The 23,138-nt window shown below is 36.1% G+C and overlaps 1 protein-coding gene across 1 annotated transcript in view; it reads left to right on the top strand.

The window, feature by feature from the left end:
* Window positions 1–22,867, top strand: part of LOC122731679 (retinal dehydrogenase 1-like) — a 69,410-nt gene extending 46,543 nt beyond the window's left edge. Inside the window, exons 10-13 of the mRNA XM_043971935.1 lie at window positions 5,270–5,434; window positions 11,363–11,520; window positions 15,553–15,627; window positions 22,263–22,867. Of these exons, the coding sequence (XP_043827870.1) occupies window positions 5,270–5,434; window positions 11,363–11,520; window positions 15,553–15,627; window positions 22,263–22,335 (471 nt within the window). The 3' untranslated portion in view covers window positions 22,336–22,867. The remainder of the gene's footprint in view (window positions 1–5,269; window positions 5,435–11,362; window positions 11,521–15,552; window positions 15,628–22,262) is intronic.
* Window positions 22,868–23,138: the final 271 nt, after the last annotated feature.

Here is a 23,138-nt window from a genome sequence, read left to right as displayed (position 1 = left end):
TCTTTTGCCTCCTCTCTACACCAAATGAAAGTTACTCTTTCCTTCCTCAGCATCTTGTTTTTCCTCCCTTGCTCTGACCAGCTAATTCAGTACCCCACAATCATCCTTAAAGATGGCTATGTCCTAAACACCCCCCTCCATCACATGAAAGGTATAAATCTTTATACTTTTTCTTTCGACTACTAAAGCCAACTCCTTTCTCCAGAAGGTTAGTTTCTTTGTTTAAACCTTTTCCCCAATCTATTTAGTAGTAGCAAGCTAGCAAAATTGCTTTCTTTTCATATGTCTCAGACCTCTTTCCTTTCCTATTTGTATCACTCATCTTCTTCAGATTGAGGCTATACTAAACATTGAGTAGTTTGCCCCCTTCCACCTGTGCCCATGCTGTAATCCAATTTCTAAAGACACACCGACCTTCACTGAAATAATTCCCTTCATTCCTCCCTTCAGTTTCACCTCCATGTCCATTTAGATCTAGCTATTCTATTTTTTACTATTCCAAGAGGAAAACAAGGACCCATTTCCACTATTCCTTTTTCAATCAAGTCATCCAACAGGAAACTCTTAGGATTTGGTAGAGTCTATACATAGAAAACTAATGGTCCCAACATATGCAAATGTTTCCAATGAAACAGTATTTATTTCCATTTTACCTCTGCCATTTTGCAACTGTGTTGCTTCTGAAACACTTTTCAAGGGAGCTGACTGATTTGACCAAATCTGGTAAATAAGAGAGTCAAGGTATTTCTTAATTGTGTTTTATGATTTGATCTACTATATCAGGACAAATAACAGAAGAAAGTGCCATCTGTATTTTCTTTTTTGTTTTTTTTGTGGGGTTTTTGTGAGGCAATTGCAGTTAAATGTCTTGCCCAGGGTCACACAGCCAGTACCTGTCAAGTGTCTGAGTCCAAATTTGAACTCAGGTCCTCCTGACTCCAGGGCAGGTGCTCTATCCACTGTGCCACCTAGCTGCCCCCTGTCATCTGTATTTTCAATGGAATTTGTTTAACTTTGATTTCTTCAGAGTATATATTTTAAAGATGTATATGGGGAAATGAAAAAGAATTTCTCGAACTTAAAGCATCAAGCCCAAGATAGCTGACTGTAGAACCCATAACATGTTTCTCCCCCCACCAGATAGACTAGGAGATCCATAGGAATTAAAAGAAGATAACTCAAATGTTTTATTGCTTCCAAAAGGAAGATATAGTTCACTAAGAAACAAAGAGTTTGTCTGTCAATAGGCTGGTGATTTAACAGCTCATTAGACCTTAATCCCCCAAAATAATGAAAAGATTTTATCATAAATTGCATTTAAACCAATAAGTATACTGAGACCAAAAAAAGTAAAAGATCCTGAAACACCCCTAGGGCTTCCCCACATTTTAAAAATACCTTTTGTTGTTTTTGTGGGAAAGAATTTATCACAAAGAGAGACTTCATTCACCTGGAACATTTGGCCTATTGCTTCATCCTCCTATTTGATGGGTCAGTTCTCAAGACTCTTTTCCACTGTGCAAACAAAAGATAAATATTTTATCGTTTCGTTTTTACATCTGACCACAAAAAAATTGCAAAATCAAATGACCTTGATAGACAATGCACTGTGAATTGCCTATGTCTACCTGAAACTGAATATGGAATGTCAATTATATGAGACATCCAATAGCCCATTCACTTACCCACAATCCTAGTATTCTAAAATGACTCCCTCGGGGGCAGCTAGGTGGCATAGTGGATAGAGCACCAGCCCTGGAATCAGGAGGACCTGAGTCCCTGAGCCTCAGGAGGGATCTTGCCCAGATCTAGCTCATGCTGAAATGTCTCAGACATGTCTGTACTCATGGAAGATCCTGAAATTGTTCCATGACTCAAGTTGGGGGGATCAGATTTGAACAGGTCCAGTGTTCATTTCTACTTCCTGTTCTCAAGGAGGCTATAATCTAATTCAGAAAATCAGGAGATCAATTTCGGCTGGACTAGTCAGAGAGATAGATTTGATCTGGGCCTCACGGAATGATGGGCTTTGTAAAGACAAAAACACATGAAAGACCATTCCAGGAAAGGGCAATATCATGAGCAATAACAAAGAGGTGCCAAACAGCTTGGTATATATTTAAGAGTCATTAAAAAGGCTGGCCTTTCTGGAGAAGGGGGTACTTATAGGGGGAGTGGTGAGAACTGAAGTCATGTATAAAGGGTGTGGTAAGATTATGAAGGGGTTTGAAAGTAAAAGCCAAGATGAAGATTTTTTACTTGATGAAGTAAACAGTAAAGATGATGAAAGTGGTGTTTTACAAAGATTAGGATGACAAGCTCCCTTTTATGCAGAATGGATTAGAGAAGAGAGAGAAGGCTGTTGCAATAATCTAGGTTTGAGCTGATTGGACTAGAATGATAACAGGGATGGAGAGGAAGGACCAGATATGAAGGACATTTTGTAGAATAGCTGAGGGGAAGAAGAAAAGCAAAAACTCAAACAGGTCTCCAATATTTATAGCCCGGGACCATAAAAGAATACCGATGACTGAAATACAACTGACAAAACTAGTCTGCAGAATGAAGGGAGCAGTGTAATAGAATGAAAAGAATGGTGGGTATAAAGTCAGAGAACCTGGGTTCAAATTTCAGATCTACTATCACGTGGTATTGGGCAAGTCATTTAACCTCATGGAGCCTCAGTATTCTTTATTGAAAATGAGAGGATTAGACTAGATCACCTCCAGGATTACTTCCAGCTTCAAATCTATTAACTCACAATTCTGTAATGTCAGTTTAGAAAACAAACTGCAATTCATTCATTCTTTGCAAACCTTAGAAATGGAAGGGCCTACGTTTGAATCCTACCTCAAATTTTAAATAACTGTCTGACTCTGATCCAACCACTTAAGCTCTGAAATTTTAAAATTTTGCGCATAACAGAATTGTATAAAGCAAAACAATTTGTGCCAAACCACAAAGTAACAAAACAGTGAAAGGAGAAAATAGAGCTGCTGATAAACTGCAAGATAGTTTCTACAGGGGACCTGAGCTTTTGAAAAAACAAAATGTCTTCAACAATAAGAAAACGGACTTTTGTCCATATTATGTCAATTGGGGAATAATGTTTGATAAAGACAAGAAGCCAGAATTATTTAATCAAAGGTATAAAAATGGGTAATTTAATGGAATTTAGTAGTTTCTCTTCTTTTCCTTTTTTCCTTTTTATTTTTTTGGGGGGAGGCAGGGCAATGAGAGTTAAGTGACTTGCCGAGGGTCACACAGCTAGTAAGTGTCAAGTGTCTGGGGTCAGATTTGAACTTGGGTCCTCCTGAATCCAGGGTGGGTGCTTTATCCACTGCCCCACCTAGCTGCCCCCTAGTAGTCTCATGCAGGCTACCGGCATGAATGCATTCAGACTACATGTATGCATTCTAGCTATTACATGTGACAATAAACTTCACATAAACTTGAAAAACAAAAACATACTAGACTTGATACCCAGCTCTCCCACTTACTATACTTGTGACCTTGCATATAACACTGGACCTATCTTGGTCTTGGTTTCCCCACTGTAAATGAGTGGCTAATACTACATAACCTTCTTGGCTCTTTGTAGTTCTAAATTTATGTCCCCAATGATTCTGCTTGTTTATTGTGAAGTGACATCCTGTAGGAAAGTGATAGTATGGTGGTAGAGCATAACCAAAAGATCCAAACTGGAAATGCAAGGTTGTATTCATGGGTATAGAGTTTATTGTGTGTTTTCCTGAATGCTAATAATGGTGGTGGAATAGAGAAAGTGAAAGGAGAAAGTGATCCATGAGGGTCCTGCTTTGGGAAGCCTGCCATGTATCCTTTGGCTCTCTTGCAATCTTATGTATTGACGTGAATTACATAATGTAAAAAATATATATTTCTATTCCCACAGTAAGAACAAATAATGAAGATATGTATATTGAATGCATTTTTATTGTGCTGGGGGGGGTGGGTTTTTTTGTCATTGTTGTTGTTGTTTGTTTGTGGGGATTTTTGAGGGATGGGTCTATTTTGCCCAGGCTAATAGTGTATTAGCCACTGATGGGGCTGATCTCACTGCCAATAAGTGTGAAGCTTTGACCTACTCCATTTCTATGTAGGCCAGCTCGCCCTTTCTTGGGAAGGCTGGTGCTCTTACCACCTTATGGCTTCATCATATTGGTGATGGACTCAGTATAGACACTCAGCTTCAGCTGTGCTAACACCTCAGAACTCCCAATTTAAGAGCAGTTCAGAGGCTTAAGCCTCCCACTTTATCAGAGATAACAAGAGTGCATCACCACACCCAGGCCTCATTGTTTTTAATGCCGTAAAGAAAGTATTGAATAAGTACCTGATAAAGTGAACTTCTTGAAAACAAACTTTCAACTTCCTAAACTGACTGGCTCTTATCAGTAAACACATTCTGAAAATTCTAAATAGAATTATGCCTGAGTTTTCAAAAATATTAAAATATGATCTTGCCACTTATCTTTACATGAGACTTGAAATGAACAGCTATAAAGACATGAAGTGATTTGTCAAGTAAATAGTGTATACACACTTGCTATTTATAATAATTAGAATTTAAAATAGAAAACAATAAAAATGTGTCAATGAATAAATGTTATTTTATTCATTTTCATTGAAATATTAGATGAACTCATCTAGGGACAGGGGGAGTGAAACACCTTGGAACTAACTAAATTGTAGTCCCAGGTTAAAATTACTCTAATTTTCTTGTGCCAAATAAAAGTAAAGTCTGAATAACTGATTTTTTTTCTTATTCCACATTTTGAGCTTGTTGTAATAGACTCTGGCTAAATTATAGTTTGAAAGAATTATATCATTATGTTTCCATTAGGATTTTAGTATAAGATGGGCTAGAATCCAAAACTGCTCCGTTCAGATATTTACTAAAGACCAACCAAACAAGGATGTTTAAATGCGACGCATCTTTTCACCCTTAGTTTAACTCTCCGTCACAGACCAGTTTTAATTACTTAGCCATATATTTTCTCAACACTCACATTTGTGTTATCAACAATGTTAACAATTAATATTTTGTGTAGTAGTTTAAGATTTATAATTAATTCTAGGGATAAAAGAAGTTAAACTTCAGGACAAGGAAACTATTTTGATGTAACATTTAGTATTTAACAATATTTTCTTTTTTGAATTGCAAGTTCAAGGAAGGACTGAATTATTAGTTTGTTTCTTTTTCTTTTCTCACCTTCAATCTGTCCCACCCCTTCATATTTTCATGAAGATTGATAAAGAACAATACAACAAGATACTTGACCTCATTGAGAGTGGGAAGAAGGAAGGGGCCAAACTGGAGTGTGGAGGAGGACCATGGGGAGAAAGAGGTTACTTCATTGAGCCCACAGTTTTCTCTAATGTTACTGATGAGATGCGCATTGCCAAAGAAGAGGTAAGACTTGGTTACATTCTGTTCTTGAAATTACTTTTTTTTCTCTTTTCACTATACCCTTGCACACAAAGGGTCCATTTTCAAGGCACAACTTTCCTAGTAGATGCTTCTCTCTACTTCTTGTTTCACCTCAATTTGCTTCTCTTAGTCATTGATGTGGTTTTAGCTATTGTCATCTAGGCTGGGAAACAAGGGCACCCCCAAACCACCTGGCAATAATTACTAATTGTCATATGGCAATTCCCAGATTTGCATATAAATATATATGCAGAATAGAAAAAGGAGAACTCTCCACCTGTTAAAAGAAAACCAAAAAATACTTAAGAAGTCACAAAAAGTAATATATGTCATAGGGATTTGCCTCCTTTTCAATAATGGGGAACCTTTAAATCACCTCCCTTCAGGAAGGTAATTGCCGGTTTGGCCTTAGTTTGTGAAGTATCATTTGAAACATAGAAACCCATTTAAGAATCAGAAAACCAAGAATGTTGTGTTAGGCTGTGTTGAATATTATTATAATTTCCTTGTAAATGGATATTGTGAAAATAAGGAGTTTGGTTGATCCGACACTGACTTTCTTCATCACTGCAGTGTTTCTCCAACTTGCAATGTACCAATGAATAAATAAGATTGTTTCTCACTTTAAAAAAAAAAAAGTGTAATGTTCTGAGAAGCTTCTGTCTCTAAATTTCTAGACCTTTAAGAAAAAGTCCCATTGAACCTAGAGATGCCATCTCATCCAATGCACTGACTTCAGATTATCAGATAATTAAGCCAACCAGAACAAATTGCTTGTTTGTTTGTGGCTGCAGCATCTGTAATAACGAACACTTCACAGCCTTTACTAGGCTAGTGTTCACATCACCCTAAATGTCAAATGGTTTTTCCATCTATCCAACTAAAGTTTCTGCTTGCCCTTCCTCTTATTCTATCTAATAAGAAAAATGATAATCATGGGGTAACAGCACTCTAATGATTATAGAGTAGCTTGCATGTTTTATCTAACAGGAATATAGAGAAAACATTAGTTTTATCTTCCTTGTAAAATTCACCAAAATCCTTGGAGAATACCCCCTCCTTTTCTCTCCTCTATAACCATCCTTGTCTTATTTACTCATTCTTTTCCCAAAGAATTATTTGTTTTATCTCTTATCTTTTATCACACTCTTCTTTCTTTCTTTTTCTTTTTTTGTTTTGGTGGGGCAATGAGGGTTAAGTGACTTGCCCAGGGTCACACAGCTAGTAAGTGTCAAGCATCTGAGGCTGGAGAGTCTGAGGCCGGATTTGAACTCAGGAATTCCTGAATCCAGGGCTGGTGCTTTATCCACTGCACCACCTAGCTGCCCTATCACACTCTTAAAACCATAGGATGATAGATCTAGAGCAGAGAGACTCAGAAGTCAGTGTATCCAATACTCTCATTTAAAAAAAATATAAAAATAATAACTAGAAATTATTTTGGGCGTTCCAAAAGTCTTGGTGCAGTTTTAACTTGTTAACACTGGGTTACCTTGTGCCACTCACTTTGCTATCCCTATGTCTCAACTATTTATCTGTCAAGTGGTGATATCCCTCTGTTTCCCTATCCAGTAAGCTGTCAAAAATTGATGAAGTTTCTGTGATTTTATATTCTTTACATTCTTTTTTTTTTGGAGGGGGGGGATGAGGGTTTAGTGACTTGCCCAAGATCACACAGCTATAAGTGTCAAGTGTCTAAGGCTGCATTTGAACTCAGGTCCTCCTGAGTCCAGGGCTGGTGCTCTATTCACTATGCCACCTAGCTGCCCCCTGTGATTTTACCAGTGTTAGGAATTCCCTCTACCAAAGCAGACCTGAACCAGTCTATTATAATTTCATAAGTACATCCTAGGGAGTTGGTTAAAACACATGAAAGTTAAGGGACTTGTCCATTACAAAAGCTAATAAATCATAAGCAAGATTTGAAATCAGATGTTTCTGACTTTGAGGCTAGCTAGTATCCATACCATAATGAACTTATTAACTTTAAGTTTATTAATACTTCTCAAAACAGGTAAAATGACTAATTCTCCATATATTTTTGTCCCCTTATTAGATAGGCAAACTAGGTATTGTCTCTTTTGCAGATGAGACAACCAAGGCTTAGAGATGACAAAGTGACTTGCCCAGAGTCATACACACACGCACATAAACATATATATGTATGTGTATATATATATATATATATATGTATGTATAATTGGTGACAGTATGAAAGAGAACCTAGTCATTCCTGACTTTTTTTTATTAGACTACACTGCTTTTGCTGTTCATTTAATTTGGCTCTATCATAGCTCTCTCTGTTACAGTGGCAGTCAACTCTAGTGAATCCTTTGAATAAGTTCATTTCTCTTTCAGAGATGATCATTTTTCCCTATAGATGGTCTTTACCTTTGTTCAAAGAAAGCTTAGATTCCTGTGAATCATTAGCCTGGCTTTTTCTTACTTGTGGGTCAGACCTAAACTGAATTTGGAAGGATGTGATAAAAAAGAAAAAAAAAGAAAAAACGAATTCTAAAAGCAAGTGTGTATATGCATATATAGTAAAATATATATGCAATCTGTTTTATATACACACATAAGTAAATATACACAGATACATAGACATGTGTATATATACATGTGTATAATTTATATATATTATATAGTATACATACATTTATATAATTTACTACATTAAATATAGTAAATTATATAAGATTATAATATGTAGCATATTAGAATTAATATAAATACCAATATAAATATCATATATTGTTAATTATATAAAATATAGCATATATTAGTATCTGTGCTATATATATATCTTTTATATATAATTTTAGAAGTCATTATATATAATATATTACAAACATTTTAAATGTAGTTTCTATATAATGAATTATGTTTTTATATCTATGTATTATTGTAGAAGTCATTTGTATATATAATAAATTATCACTATATAGTATATTTTATATGGTTCGTATATCTATACATAATTTTAGAAGTAGTTTTCTATCATACCATTTCAATTTCAGTTATATTTTGATATATGTATGTACATAATATAATATATTAATATATTATATAATGTGTGTTTTACATATTATATAATGAGGCCACAATATGTATTTTTCTTTGTTTTATTGATACCTATTTTTAATACCATGGTCATTGACCCCTCCCTTATTACAAAGGAAAACCAGCAAATTCAATTAATAAAATCATTTTCTGATAATACATGCAACATTCTGTCTCTGTAATCTCCCATATTGTCAGCAACTGTTTCCTTGGTATGGTTGTTTGAAAACTTCTGTCCATTTTTGAACAAACGTAGGAGATCAGTGTAATGCATAATTCAAAAGCATCGTGTTTACTTTTAGAGCTGAAAATTACCTTCAACATCACCTATTTAACTCACATTTTTAACATTTGTTAAAAACAAATTTGTATTTATATATATATTTTTTATTACCTTCATTTTCCCCAGTATCCTTCCTCTTCCTCTCCCACAGAACCATCTCATATGACAAGTAATAGTTTAAAAGCAAAAAAAAAAAAAAAAGGAAGGAAGGAAAGGGGTGAAAAACATCAGATCGATACATTGACAAAAATCTGAAAACATATGCAACATACAAGACTTGTGGACCTTTGTTTCTTACTTTTCACATAAGGAAAATGAACCCTCTTCCTCAAGTGTTGCCTAGGGTAACTCAGACACATTAATCAGTCCCACACCCCCAGCCTCAGCCACACACACAGCAGATTTGCTTTCCAAACTATTTTTTTTCTCTTGGAAAAGTACCAAGATGTGCTTGTGTTACCTGAATGAATACCAATTAAAAGTTTCTAAGAGGTAATCCAGAAATTCATCTGGTGGTGAGGAAAAGCCAATCAAAGATTTAAATTATACTATGGATAATCCATAAAGAGGCAATTATGCACAGAAGGGATTTCCTGTGAGAACAGGTGGGGCTGTGCTTGATAGCTTTTAAGATTCTCTAATGCCACCAAATGGAGGGTTAACTCTAGTTCCAAATTGGAGGTTTTCCAAAATCTTCTATAGGAATCCATGTCAGGGCTGTTCTCATCGTTCTCTGCACCCTATCTCCTGGTAAGGTAAATAAAGAGGTACACTGATCTTTTAAGGTCACATGGGCAGAGGGAGATTTGTACACAGTCATCTTATTCACTCATGCCTGAGATCACAAAGCTCTGATTAGGAGTCCCCTGGAGCCAGAGGAAAGAAAAGCTACAACTGGGAAAATTCTTCCAAATCATTCTGCAACTCCCTTGTTCCTGAGAGCAACCCTCATATACCCTCACCACAGACAGATTTCACAATCACCAACAATCAAGGCATACAACAGGTTCTTTTTAACCAGAATGGAACTGGATGAGCTTGGCCACTGTTAAAGGCAAAAATGAATAATCACAAATATCTCAGTGTGAATGGGGGGTGGCAGAGTGGAGATGCTCCCACTGCCCCAGCGCCTAAAGAGGGGAGAGAATGGGATGGGAAATGTTCTGAGTTGCACAGGGAATTTTCCCCTTACTGTTAATTCATGGAATCGTGCTGTCACATCTCTTTTATAACAAACTGGACAAAGTAAATGGAAAAACACAGAAAGGGTTGGGTAGATTGAATTATAGAAAACAACTACTGACTCAACTTGAAAGGGTTACAAACTGGACCATTTTGTAAAAATTCACAAATCCCTTTCCTTCCTCAGTCTGTTCCTTTCTCAATTGTATATTCGCATTTCTTGACTCCAGCAGGAAAAGGAAAAAAAGGTTAATATCTTGGTTCAGAATGGTTTTAGCCCACCTGAAAGATAAGAGACAGGGAGAACCTCAAAACCTGTGGCTGACCACAAATACCTGAGGATTCATTCTGTTCATTGTCAGAGCAAATGACTTGTTACCTCAAAGAGGCAGCTCAAAGTAATTTCTGCAAGTATCTAAAAGTCCCAGTGCTTTTTTTAACCATTAACATTTATTGATTATAATTACCCATCAAATTTAAAAAAACAAATATCAACGGAAGAAAAAGACCTCATCAAGGGTATGATCATAGTGACCATAAGATTTATAACTGGAAAGTACCTTTAATAATCTAGTCACAGGTGTTCTCCCAACATTCCCTCCAAACACCTTTGAAATAATACCTCATGGGGGTAGCTAGATGGCACAGTGGATAAAGCACTGGCCTTGGATTCAGGAGGACCTGAGTTCAAATCCAGACTCAGACACTTGACATTTAACTAGCTGTGTGACCCTGGGCAAGTCACTTAACCTTCATTGCCCTGCAAAAAAAAAATCTATCTATCCATCTATCTATCTATCTAGTCCCATCTTTTAATTTTACAGGTGAAGAAATGAGACCTAGAGAGATGAACTGATTTGTCCATGATCATTCTGATTAGTAAGCATAAGTCAATATTCCTTCTGATTGGATCATGCAAACAATTTGGAATTAATGAACCATAGGGAATTGAGGTGTGGCGCTGAGCTCCAAACATTCAAGTCACTCCTTGGTTTTGCCTGAATAGCTTCCTCCTCCCTTGGTACAAAGCTGGCAATGTGACATCTGGCTATGGCTACTGATCAAGGCTAGCTACCTAATCCTAAAACATGCTCAGTCTAATAGTTAAAATCATTGCAAAAATAGTTGCTATATAGTTAAAATAATTTGACACCTCAATGAATATCTTCTCCTAGGAGGTCAGACATTGTTTTCCATGGCTTTTTGTTTGTATTTGTGAAGCTCTTATAAAATAATTTAGAGAAGGAATGTTTTGAACATGTATTTCCAACCGAAATTTTAATTCTGAAGCAAATGCGGCAAATTTGAGGTATAGGATCATAGACCAAAAGCTTCCCTCTAAGGCCCTCCCCACCTCATCTCTCCTCTTTTGCCTGGAGCAGATTTTCGGACCAGTCCAACAAATTATGAAGTTTAAAAATATTGATGAAGTGATCAGGAGGGCCAACCACACCAACTATGGCTTAGCCGCAGGCATTTTCACCAAAGACCTGGATAAAGCCATCACAGTTTCCTCTGCCCTTCAAGCTGGAACAGTCTGGTGAGTCAAACATTATTGATGTGGCCTTTGGGATCAAATGACATTAACAGAACAACTTGGACATTTATAGAATCGAATTTGTTTCTCTTTCAGACCAGGTGGCATTCTAGAATGTGGCCTTCCTGTGTTTTCTGAGCTACTGATAATTTTATTGATGAAACATGTTATAATTAAATTGAGGTCTGTTCACCCTGTGTGGTTTATTTCTTGAAAATGTTTTCCTGAAATTTGCTGTTTAATTTCAACTATTAGAGAAGCAGAATTGTATTAATAGATAGAGATCCATCCTTGGAGTCAGGAAGACTGAGACTCCAGACCAGGCTCTGACAAATAATAGCTGGGTAGGAAGACAATTAACCTCTTATGTCCCAAGAACTACTTTAAAATTTTGTTACAATAGGAGTTGCCTTTCTCCACCAGCAGAGGGCAATTCGAAACAAGGGAGTTGTCTGTAACTGATGAAATCACAGCCCTGGAACAACCAGAAAAAACTCAAACAGTTATTTATGAGCACCAATTACATGCTTAGCACTATGCTAAATGTTGTGGAAGGCATTAGCAAAATATGTTGCACAGATTTGGAAATGGCTGAACAAATTGTGGTATGTGATTATGACAGAATACTATTATGCTATAAGAAATAACGAGCAGGATGCTTTCAGAAAAACCTGGAAAGACTTATATGAGCTGATAAAAAGTGAAATGTGCTATGTACAAAGTAACAGAGATGTTATAAGAGGAACAGCTGTGAATGACTTAGCTGTTCTCGGCAATACAATGGTCTAAGACAACTCCGAAGGACTCATGATGAAAAATGCTATCCCCAGAGAAAGACTTGATGGTGTTTGAACACAGATTGAAGCATATTTTTAACTTTATTTTTCTTGAATTTTTTGTCTGTTTTCTTTCAGATCCTGACTACTATGGAAAGGTTTTGCATGACTACATGTGTATAACCTATATTGAATTGCTTGCCTTCTCAAAGCAGGGGGGAGGAAGGGAGAGAATTTGGAACTCAAAGTTTTAAAAATGAATGTTAAAAATTGTTTTTACATATAATTGGGAAAAAGTAAAATACTAAAGAAAAAAATACATATGGCACAGTACTTATGCTCAGGCAGCTTTCTTCTATATAACATTAAATACACATACATGTGTATATGTATATAAATACACACACACACACACATATATATATACATACATAATAAATATAATTTTTGTGATTTTATTGGTATAAAGCACTCCCACTGAGGCAGTTCCTTTTATCAAGATAGACTGGCACCTTCTCTGCAACTTTTTCTATCTTTCTTTCTTTCTGTCTCTTTCTTTCTGTCTTTCTTTCTATCTTTCTTTCTTTCTGTCTTTCTTTTTTCTTTTTTTTTTTTGCAGGACAATGGGGATTAAGTGACTTGTCCAGGGTCACACTGCTAGTAAGTGTCAAGTGTCTAAGGTCGGATTTGAACTCAGGTCCTCCTGAATCCAGGGCCAGTGCTTTATCCACTGCACTACCTAGCTGCCCCCTTCACTGCTACTTTTAAGAGAATTGCCTAGAACAGTGAGAGATTAGATAACTTTCTCAGTGTCACAGCCAGTATGTAAAAGGTAGGACTTGTACTCTCTTCTTCCTGGTTACTTTGTCTTTTAGAGGTGTCAGGCTTCAGGGATTACCTAATCCAACACCTACATTTTACAGACTACAGGCAAAGTGATGTTCTGTTTACACAGGTTGTAAAGAGTAGAGTCAAAATCTCAAGGAAGGTCGTGTAACTTGAAATTCAGTTATACTCCTAGAGCATATTATTCAGTGACATTATGTGCTTGATCAGTTTCTTGTTCAACTTGCCCACTCTCACCAAGTGTACTGATTTTGAGATCTCACTGCCATTTCAAAAGACCTACTGCATATTCATTTTCTATTTTGCCTTAGGCTAGTACAAGTGGCCATTTATCTCAGGAGTCCCTATTTATGCTGAAGATTGCCTTCATACTCTCCTCCACAATCATGTCCCATCACATTTCAGAAAGACTTTCTATCCAAGGACAACAACAACAAAAATACAGTGACAACAGCAGTCCACAATTCACTTCCTTCTTGGTCAGAGTACCAACTCCTAGTTTTCAAATCCCTGTGCTAAGGAGTTCCTGGAACCAAAAGATTTTTCTATCCTTGAAAAGTATTACACACGTTGTCTCTCCATCATAGTGAATTTTTTTTCATTTGATTCCATCATCTTCTTAATGTTTCAAAATCATCCTTACCCTTTACCTTCTCAGTGGACTCCCCATGTTTCCTTTCTTTTATATTACAGTGCAAAGAGTGCTGTATTTGGAACCAGAGGATCTGGGTTCAAATCAAACTTCTATAACATTTCTAAGTTTCTAACCTGACTATACTAACATGACTCCCGGACATGAGGCACAGATGTAGGAATGAATACTTTTTTCCCCCTTTGTTCATTAATGATGCCAAACTTAAAATGATACAATCTTTGATAACAGGAGATAATATATGCCTGCCAGATAAAGCAGAGTGATATAAAATATCAACTATACCTAATATCATTTAAATCCCTGGTCAAATAATTTGACAGTATTAAAAACTCAGTGATATATGTATATGTGTATATATATGTATATGTATATGTATATTATTTTCAGAAACAGACTGTTTTGTCATTTGAAGTCAAATCTTTCATGCCTTGGTAGTTTAATCTCTACCCATTGATTTCATTTCTTGTATATCACAATGGAGATGTAGCTCTGAGATGTAAAGAAGAACCCTAGAAACACAAAGTTCCTGACTTTGAGATCGAAGGTGTTGCTGACCATTTCTTCTTTGGGGAATTCCCTTTCTCTGTCTTAAAACTGTGGAATAGACAGTTGCTTTTTTTTTTGTGGGGCAATGGGGGTTAAGTGACTTGCCCAGGGTCACACAGCTAGTAAGTGTCAAGTGTCTGAGGCTGGATTTGAACTCAGGAACTCCTGAATCCAGGGCCGGTGCTTTATCCACTGCGCCACCTAGCCGCCCCCGATAGTTGCTTTTAAAGTGAATCCGGTAACTGAAGACAAACATGGCCAAAAGAAAGTGTTGATGTATCTGTAGAACTCAAAGCAGTAACAATTAAGACAATCCTTCCACTTGTTTTAGCTGAAAGAACATCCCCAATATCCATTCAAGTATTTATGAATGGTCCAATTCTTTTTAAAAGGGTGTATAATTTGTTAGGGAGGCCCAAAAATTACTTGTAACCTGCTGTCAACTACCTATTGTAACTTCATAGAGTAACTGGAAAAAGGGTAGAGAATTTATTTTTTTTCTTTTTTGAATAATTGAGTCAAGCTCCTTTGTTATTCTCAACATACCAGGATCTCTGGTAGAGATGAGCTTTTTAATGTGTGCAAAGTATATATGATGGGGATGGGGGGATTAATATAATTAGCAATTACAAAGAATGAAGTAATTGAAAAGTAAACTCTTTGTACTGCAAAATGCATGAGAAATGGCTCAAAAGAATTTGTACCAGCAGGTCAGTTACTCAAACATCAAGGATATTTTAATATCTATAGTTTATATATTATAGGCATTAAGGACCTCTATCCCCATACATCACCTCAGATTTTCTAAAAGCCGAATCCTACTTTCTATGGCATATTGGGCAATTGCAAAAGAACTTGGGTTCAAGTCTTTCCTCTGACATAATTGCTGTGTAACTCTTGACCTTTCAGGGACTCGGGCAACTCTCTAAAACTCTAAGTTGCAAAACATGTGTCAGTATGTGCATTGGAAGCAGGAGCTTCCTCACTTGGGAGTTCAAGGACACTACTTGTAACCAAAGAAGTCTCAAGTCCAGTCCAAATAAATAAAGGAATTAATTAATAGATGGATGGATAGATAGATAGATGGAGAGAGACAGAGACAGAGAGACACAGAGAGAGAGAGAATAGATGGGTAAAACCAATCTCAAGATACACCAAATAAATGACTATTGGATCAGTTGAAATAAGTGTAAAATATTCTTGCCTTTTCAGGGTGAACTGCTATAGTGTGGTTTCTGCTCAAAGCCCTTTTGGTGGATTCAAGATGTCTGGGAATGGACGAGAATTGTAAGTAAGGTTTTTTTGGCATTTCTTTTTTTGTGGTATCTCCAAATAATTCTAATGATACATATTGAAGATTTATCTCCATGTTACTGTAGATATCCCCATGTTCCTGGATTTTTAGGAAAAAATCTTGTCATTAATTTCACATGTACTTGTATCTCTCATCCATTTGGGGGGGGGGGGTGAGGCAATTGGGTTTAAGTGACTTGCCCAGGGTCAAACAGCTAGTAAGTATCAAGTATCTGAGGCCGGATTTGAACTCAGGTCCTCCTGACTCCAGGACTGGTACTCTATCCACTGTGCCACCTAATTGCCCCATCTCTCATCCATTTTCAAAATAACTCATGAAATTTTAGATTCCTCCCCTTAGTATAAAAAGGAGTATAAAAACACTTATATTTTACATGCATGCATATAGATATATGTATTTAGATATTATATATACATATTCACATATGTAAACACATGCAATATACATATATCTGTCATTCAGTTTTATTCAGTTGTTTCTGACTCTATGACCTCATTTGGGGTTTTCTTGGCAAAGATATTAGAATGATTTGCTATTTCTTTCTCCAGCTCATTTTAAAAATGAGGAACTGAGGCAAACAGGTTTAAGTGACTTGCCCAGGGTTGCACAGCTAGTAAATGTCTGAGACCAAATTTGAACTCAGTAAAATGAGTTTCTTGACTCTAGGCTCAGAGCTCTACTGTGCCACCTATCTGCTATATACATAAACACATATTTTTGGACCAAATATAGGTACTAAATACTCATATTCATTAAAACAAAAAATACAATTTTTGTTTCCATATAAACTCATGATTACAAGAAAGATACACCATTTTCACACACACACACACACACACACACACACACACACACACATATATATTTGCCTGTTATACACACAGAGATATGTATGCATGTATATGTGATATAATTGACTTCGTGACATTTTTCCAGAGAGTTTGCATAGAAAGCCTGCTGGAATTGGAGTGCCCAAAGAATCTAGGTTCAGATAATGGGTATATATCACTTACTTCCTTTGTTACCTTTTAGAAGTCACTTAAACCTCCCTCGGCCTCAGTTTCTTCATATGAAAAACATAGTTCAGACTTGATGTCTAAAGTTCTTTTAATATATTGTCCTCTGATTATCTCCCCCACTCCCTATTCATCCTAAATTTGATTTTGGGCTATAAATATATGGAATCACAGATTTAGAATTAGACGATACCTTAGGGGACATCTAATCCAATGCTTTCATTTTATAGATGAGGAAAATGAGGCCCCCAAAATTTAGAATTGTCAAAGGCCCTACTGTTTTCGAATGGCAAAGCTCAAATCTGAACCTAATTCCTTGAATTCTAGAGCCAGAGAGGTTTTTTTGTTTATTCATTTTGTTGGGTTTTACATGCCCACACATAAAGTGAATTCACTGTGATAGCTTTGATTAAAGATGAATACAAAACTTAGATGAATGAACCTTGGAGATCTATTCATCTGTATCATAATTTGACCCATGAAAATGCCTTACTTTGCCATATACAATAAAGTAGCTAGGTAGCACAGTAGACAGAGTGCTAGACCTGGTAGCAGGAAGATGTGAGTTCACAGCCAACTGAGATACTTACCTGTGTGACCCTAGACAAGTTGCTTAACCTCTCTGCCTCAGTTTCCTCATCTTTAAGATGAGGCTATTCATAGCACCTACCTCCCAGGTTTGTTGTGAGGATAATATTTGCAAATTACTTTTCAAAACTTAAAGTACTATATAAATTCTAGCTTTTATTACTATTACTGGTACTTCTCTCAAAGGAATTTATCACAAGCTACTTTACCCTTTATTTTACCCTAGGTCCTTCTCAAACCATGATGTCTACCTTTTAAAAGTAAACTAATTACAAAATCACTTCAGTTATCTCAGACTTTAGTCAGTTTCAATTTATCAGAAATTATTTTATTCTTGCAAAAAATAGAAAATTATCATGGTAAAAATTAATTGGTATATCATGAGATGTAAATTATGTGTGATAAAACTTCTTAGAGTTGCCTGTATTATGAACATAATATTGAAATCAATTTGCTCTAGTCCCCTTAGGTTTATCATACACCAATACTTTATTAATTAAAAAAAGGAATGTATTGTCTGTGGCTTCCTTATAGTAAACAAAGTAGTTAGCCCTGTAGAAACACAAAAGAAGTTGTGATAAAACACCATTTCTTCTGTGGAAATTAAAACCTAGTTGGGGTGACAGGATATAAATACAGAGAGAGAGAGAGAGAGAGAGAGAGAGAGAGAGAGAAATGAGGGTGGGGGAATAAAGAGAACTGGCTCTTTCACGAGTCTAAGGCCTAGCTTCTTAAACTGGGAGTTGCAACATTATCTGAAGTTATATAACTGAATGTCAGGGTCACAAAACATTTGGCAACAGTAAGACATTGTATATATATATATATATATGTGTGTGTGTGTGTGTGTGTGTGTGTGTGTGTATATATATATATATATATATATATACACATATATATATATAAAATATACTTATATACCTGGGGTTGCATAAAAATTTCTCAGGAAAAAAGGGGTTGCAAGTAGGAAAACTTTAAGAAGCCCTTTTCTAAGGAACTTCAGGACGACAATTACCATCCATTGCTATTAATAAGCATCTTCTTTGTAAACTTAGAAATAGTTATACAACTTCCTGAGGCCCTGAGAAATTAAGTGACTTGCCCAAGATCACATAACCAATATCCATTTGCAGCTGGATTTGAATCCAGGCTTTCTTGACTCTGATGCTAACCCCACTCCCCACCCGCACACCCCTAGGAGTCACTGGACCACACTTCTACAATTAACACCAGCTAATTACTAAATCAATGGAATATAATTAAATTTTTTATCTTCGTGAAGGTAGAATGGTACAGGGCTATCGAGGAAAGTACTTTGAACAGGAAGATTGCCATCTAGTTCCAGCTATGGCACTGAACTGTAAGACCTTAGGCAAGTCAAGTGACCCTTCCAGGCCTTAGGATATCTATTTATGCCATGTATTTGGTGATCTCTAATGTCCCTTCTGGCATTCTAAAATAATAAATGTTATGTGATTTTGATTTAAAAGAAAACATTTGATTTAAAAGAAAAGACGTAATAAAATGGAAAACCTCGTAGTTACCAATAAATATTTATTTAACTTTTAAGTGAAATGACTTAAAGCCAAGTATAGTGGATTGACTTGTGCATATCAAATCCCCAGTTAATGCATTTAGCTGTCATGCAAATCAACCAAACAATTATTTATTAAGCACAAACTATTCTCTAAGCACTATTCTAGATGCTAGAAATAAAATGACCAAAATGAAAACAGCCCCTACCTTTCAAGGAACTATGATTTAAAAATTTTTTTAAAAAGCTATCCCTTGAACTATATTGTGAGAACAATCTCATCCCCTTTGTCCTCACATTTGTGAATTGCTTCAACCAACAGTCTAAAAGATATGAAATGTACTTTGTGAATTCTGGTCCTACCTTGCTTATAATTTTGACCTAGGTTTTATCTGAAATCTAAATTAACAAGCCCTCAATACCAATATTTGAGTTGTTCATTAAAAAAAAATGAAGACGGGGCAGCTAGGTGGCACAGTGGATAGAGCACCAGCCCTGGAGTCAGGAGGACCTGAGTTCAAATCTGACCTCAGACACTTAACACTTAACTAGCTATGTGACCCTGGGCAAGTCACTTAACCCCAATTGCCTCACTAAAAAAATAATAATAATAATAAATTTTAAAAAAAATGAAGACCATCACAGACCAAATCCAGTGAGACATCATTTAATATACCTTCTGAACAAAGTTGAAAGAAGATATTTCTGTGCCTTAGACAGTTTTCAAATTGCCCATCCCAACCCCTGTTCCTCCCAAATCCTTTACTCCCACTTAAAAATCGTACCTTCTGTTTGTCACTGTCTGATGGAGTTTTGAGCCTTTATTAAAACACATGAAATTTGACTTATATAACAAATACCTATACACCACGAAGATCAAGATTTGGGGGCATTAAGGATATATACATCTGTAAATAATTAATAATAAGAAATAATAAGAATAAGAATAATGATTACTGCTTATTGTGTCCCATATTTTCCTCCCACCATGTGCCACTCCCTAAACTTGCATTATCTAGCTCAAGGCCTGGCTTTGCCTCTTGGGTTCATTTTCAAACTATCCCTCTCTACTCTTCAGATTGGACCTCTAGATTAATTGGATAATCATAAAATAACAGAGTAAAACAGATTGTATTGTATCTTTCACTTTCTTTATCTTTAAAATGAAGGGATTTGATGAGGTCATCTTTATGGTCCCTTCCAATTCTAAAGTGTTATGATTCTGGGTTCATCTCACATGAGAAATCTGGAAAATACTGAATGTAAAATGGTAAATAAGTATACCAAGGACCTAAAGACTAGCATATGAATAAACTCATCATTTCAGAAATATTCACAGTTGTACCATTTAGCTAATTCATAATGACCAGGCACAATAAAATCAAATAATAGAGACCAAAAGTCCAAAGCATTTCAATCCATATCAGGAGTTTCTTGAAAAACTAAAAAAGTTGCTTTAAGCAACTTCTTGAATAAGAACTTAAAGGAGAAAAGCTTCCTATGAATTAGGTTCAAACTCAAGCTTCTGTGCCACTGTGTAAATTCCTCCGGGAACCAAGTTTGGAAGGTTTAGCAGCCAAGTTCATTTGGCATGATCTTGAGACCTTCCAACACGTTTGTCACCAACCTCTAGGTGCTCTCTAGTTTAACAATGTTCTTCCTAAAATGTGGTACCAAAACATAATACCAGATCTTAATACTTCTAGAGCCCACAAAGCCCATTGGGTTTATCAGTTGCTTAGTGCTGGGAACTACATCTCACTTGATGCAGCCTAAGAGCTGGTGTTAATAATTTTGCCTACCATATTTCTACATTTCCTTACAATTGAGCTTTTTATCAATAAAAACTCAGATCTTTCTCAGACTAATTGTTAGCTATCCATGCCCACTCCATTTTATTTTTGTGAAGTTCATTTAAAAAAAAAGCCAACCTGTATTAATCCCTATTCAAATTTAATTTTCTAGATTTGGCCCAATATTGCTTCCTTCCCCTGTCTTATTTTTACAATATTTTCTTTTTTATAATTATGATGTTCTTCCTGCTTTGCTGTTTCCATTTTGTAGTGTTTTTTTGAACCAATATGGGAAATTAATTAATTCTCATTGCAATTAAATTTTTCTTTTGAATGGTCACCTTTTATTGAACAAGGACTTAATGATAACTTACAAATAACTAAAAATGTTTTCTCAGTTATGGTGAAAATCAAGCTTTCTCATCTTTAATAATCACCTAAAAATATGTGTACTTTGCTTTCTGTTGTTGTAGAATTCCATTTGTCCAGAGACCAGAGCAAGGGAATTTGCTGGGGAATTTGCCCCAGGCACCAACATAAGCAGAAGTGTGCATTTATACCCACCCCATGGTTTAGAGCAGGGTTTCTTGACCTTGGATCCATAGACCTCCATGAGATGCATGGATAAATACAGGAGGTCTGTAAACTTGGATGGGAAACAAATTGTATCTTGGTTTTCATTGACCTCTTATTTCCTTTGTATTTTATTTTATGCATTTAAAAACATTCTTGTGAGAAGAGATTTCTAGGCTTCACCAGACTGTCAAAGTTGCGGGGGGGGGGGGGGGTGTCCACAACACAAAAAGATGTTAAGAACCCTTTGTCTACAGAGAGCTGTCCCCAAACCTCATCATGTAACACAGTCTCCCAGCCTGTACCCCTGCTTCCGAAGGGTTTGTGTGTAGGCTAGGTTATATGCTCCAGGAAATTAGAATGAGCACAACAGAGCAGCCCACACATTCTCCCAATGTAACAATCTACAGTTATACTGCTCTTAGTACATACAGCTAAACAATCCCTGACTGTCTTCTGGTACATAATATTATCTCACCCCTCTCCCATTTGCTATGTCCTGCCAATTATTTTGGCTATAGGTGACAAAAATTTCTAGTTATGCCATTGTATTTCACTTTGAAAATATTTCCTAAAATGACAATTTTGGATCCAGTGAAGTACAAATAGCTGTAGTGCTTGGTTGTGTCTGTTTTCTAATTTCTAATTCTAAGCCTTAATTTCTCTTTAAAAACTCCAAACTGGTTTCTCTATAGCTTTTTGCAAAAGGGTCTATTAAGTCAGATAGCACACCTAGTACTTGTTGCTTCTGAGAACATAAATTACTTCTCAAATCACTTATAATAATACTTTTCTATTCATACCTATACTTTTGTGAAAATGGGCAACTCCCAATGTAGAAATAGTTTACTGATTCAGATAATCAACTCATTTGTAATTTATTCCCCTTAAAGCTTGCTTGGGTATACTTGGACATGGATGCCCAGCTAGCATGAGTCAGAAGCAGGCTTGAAACATGGTCTTCCTGACTCTTAAAACTTACCCTCTAGTCATTACCCCACCTAGTCTCATACCTGCCCTAATGAACAGTGCCAAATTCACACTGAGACACTGACTATAGTTTATAGATAATGATATCTCACATGCTATTATTTTGCCTCTAGGGGAGAATATGGTCTCCATGAATACACTGAAGTCAAGACTGTCACAGTCAAGATTTCCGAGAAGAACTCCTAAGAATGCTGCAGGAGATGGAGCTGTGTATCTTCAGTGGCCAAGTAGCTCTTATCCAACATTGTGAAATTTTTCACACCCAGCATCATTATATTCCTCATTTCAAAAAGAAAAAAAAGTAAAATAAACCTTTAGTCACATTAGCAGTAATAAGTAACATCTAGAATATGTGCTTTATTCTGAAAGACTCCTTTGCCTTTGATGCTTATGTGAACACAGTGAATCACATTCCACTTAACGCTGGGAGATTTTGACCCAAGATCTCTCAAGTATTAGAACAGTCATGAGTTTTCCTTAGTACATGCTTCTTATAGAGTTTGAGCCATTAAAAAAATGTGAGAGGACCAGTTGTTTTGCTTTTTGTTTCTATTAATGATTTACTTGACATTTTCTGCATATGTTAAACAACCAAATAGATGTAGTTAGTTTGCTTGTGCTGTGAACTCTTTCTTGTCTTTGCAGATGTTTCCTTAGATATCAAACCCATGCCTAATGAAGTAATTTAAGGCCTGCACTGGTTAACTGTAATCTGAATATAAACTCCATTAAAAACAATCTTACATAATCTTTTGTATGTGTTGAAATTATAAGAACAGATCTATGTGGGAAGTAACTCAAGACATTTTTGATGGAATTGGATTTGTTTTATTTTAGTCTAACGCACAGGTCCCAAAGATTTTCCACATGAAGTATTTCTTTAAATTTTACCTAAGTCAGGGGCAGCTAGGTGGCACAGTGGGTAAAGCACCGGCCCTGGACTCAGGAGGACCTGAGTTCAAATCCAGTCTCGGACACTTGACACTTAC

The sequence above is a fragment of the Dromiciops gliroides genome, chromosome 1, assembly GCF_019393635.1.
Source record: "Dromiciops gliroides isolate mDroGli1 chromosome 1, mDroGli1.pri, whole genome shotgun sequence".
Taxonomy (NCBI): domain Eukaryota; kingdom Metazoa; phylum Chordata; class Mammalia; order Microbiotheria; family Microbiotheriidae; genus Dromiciops; species Dromiciops gliroides.
The sequence above is the reverse complement of the archived record's forward strand: the minus strand, read 5'-3'. Positions and strand labels throughout refer to the sequence as shown.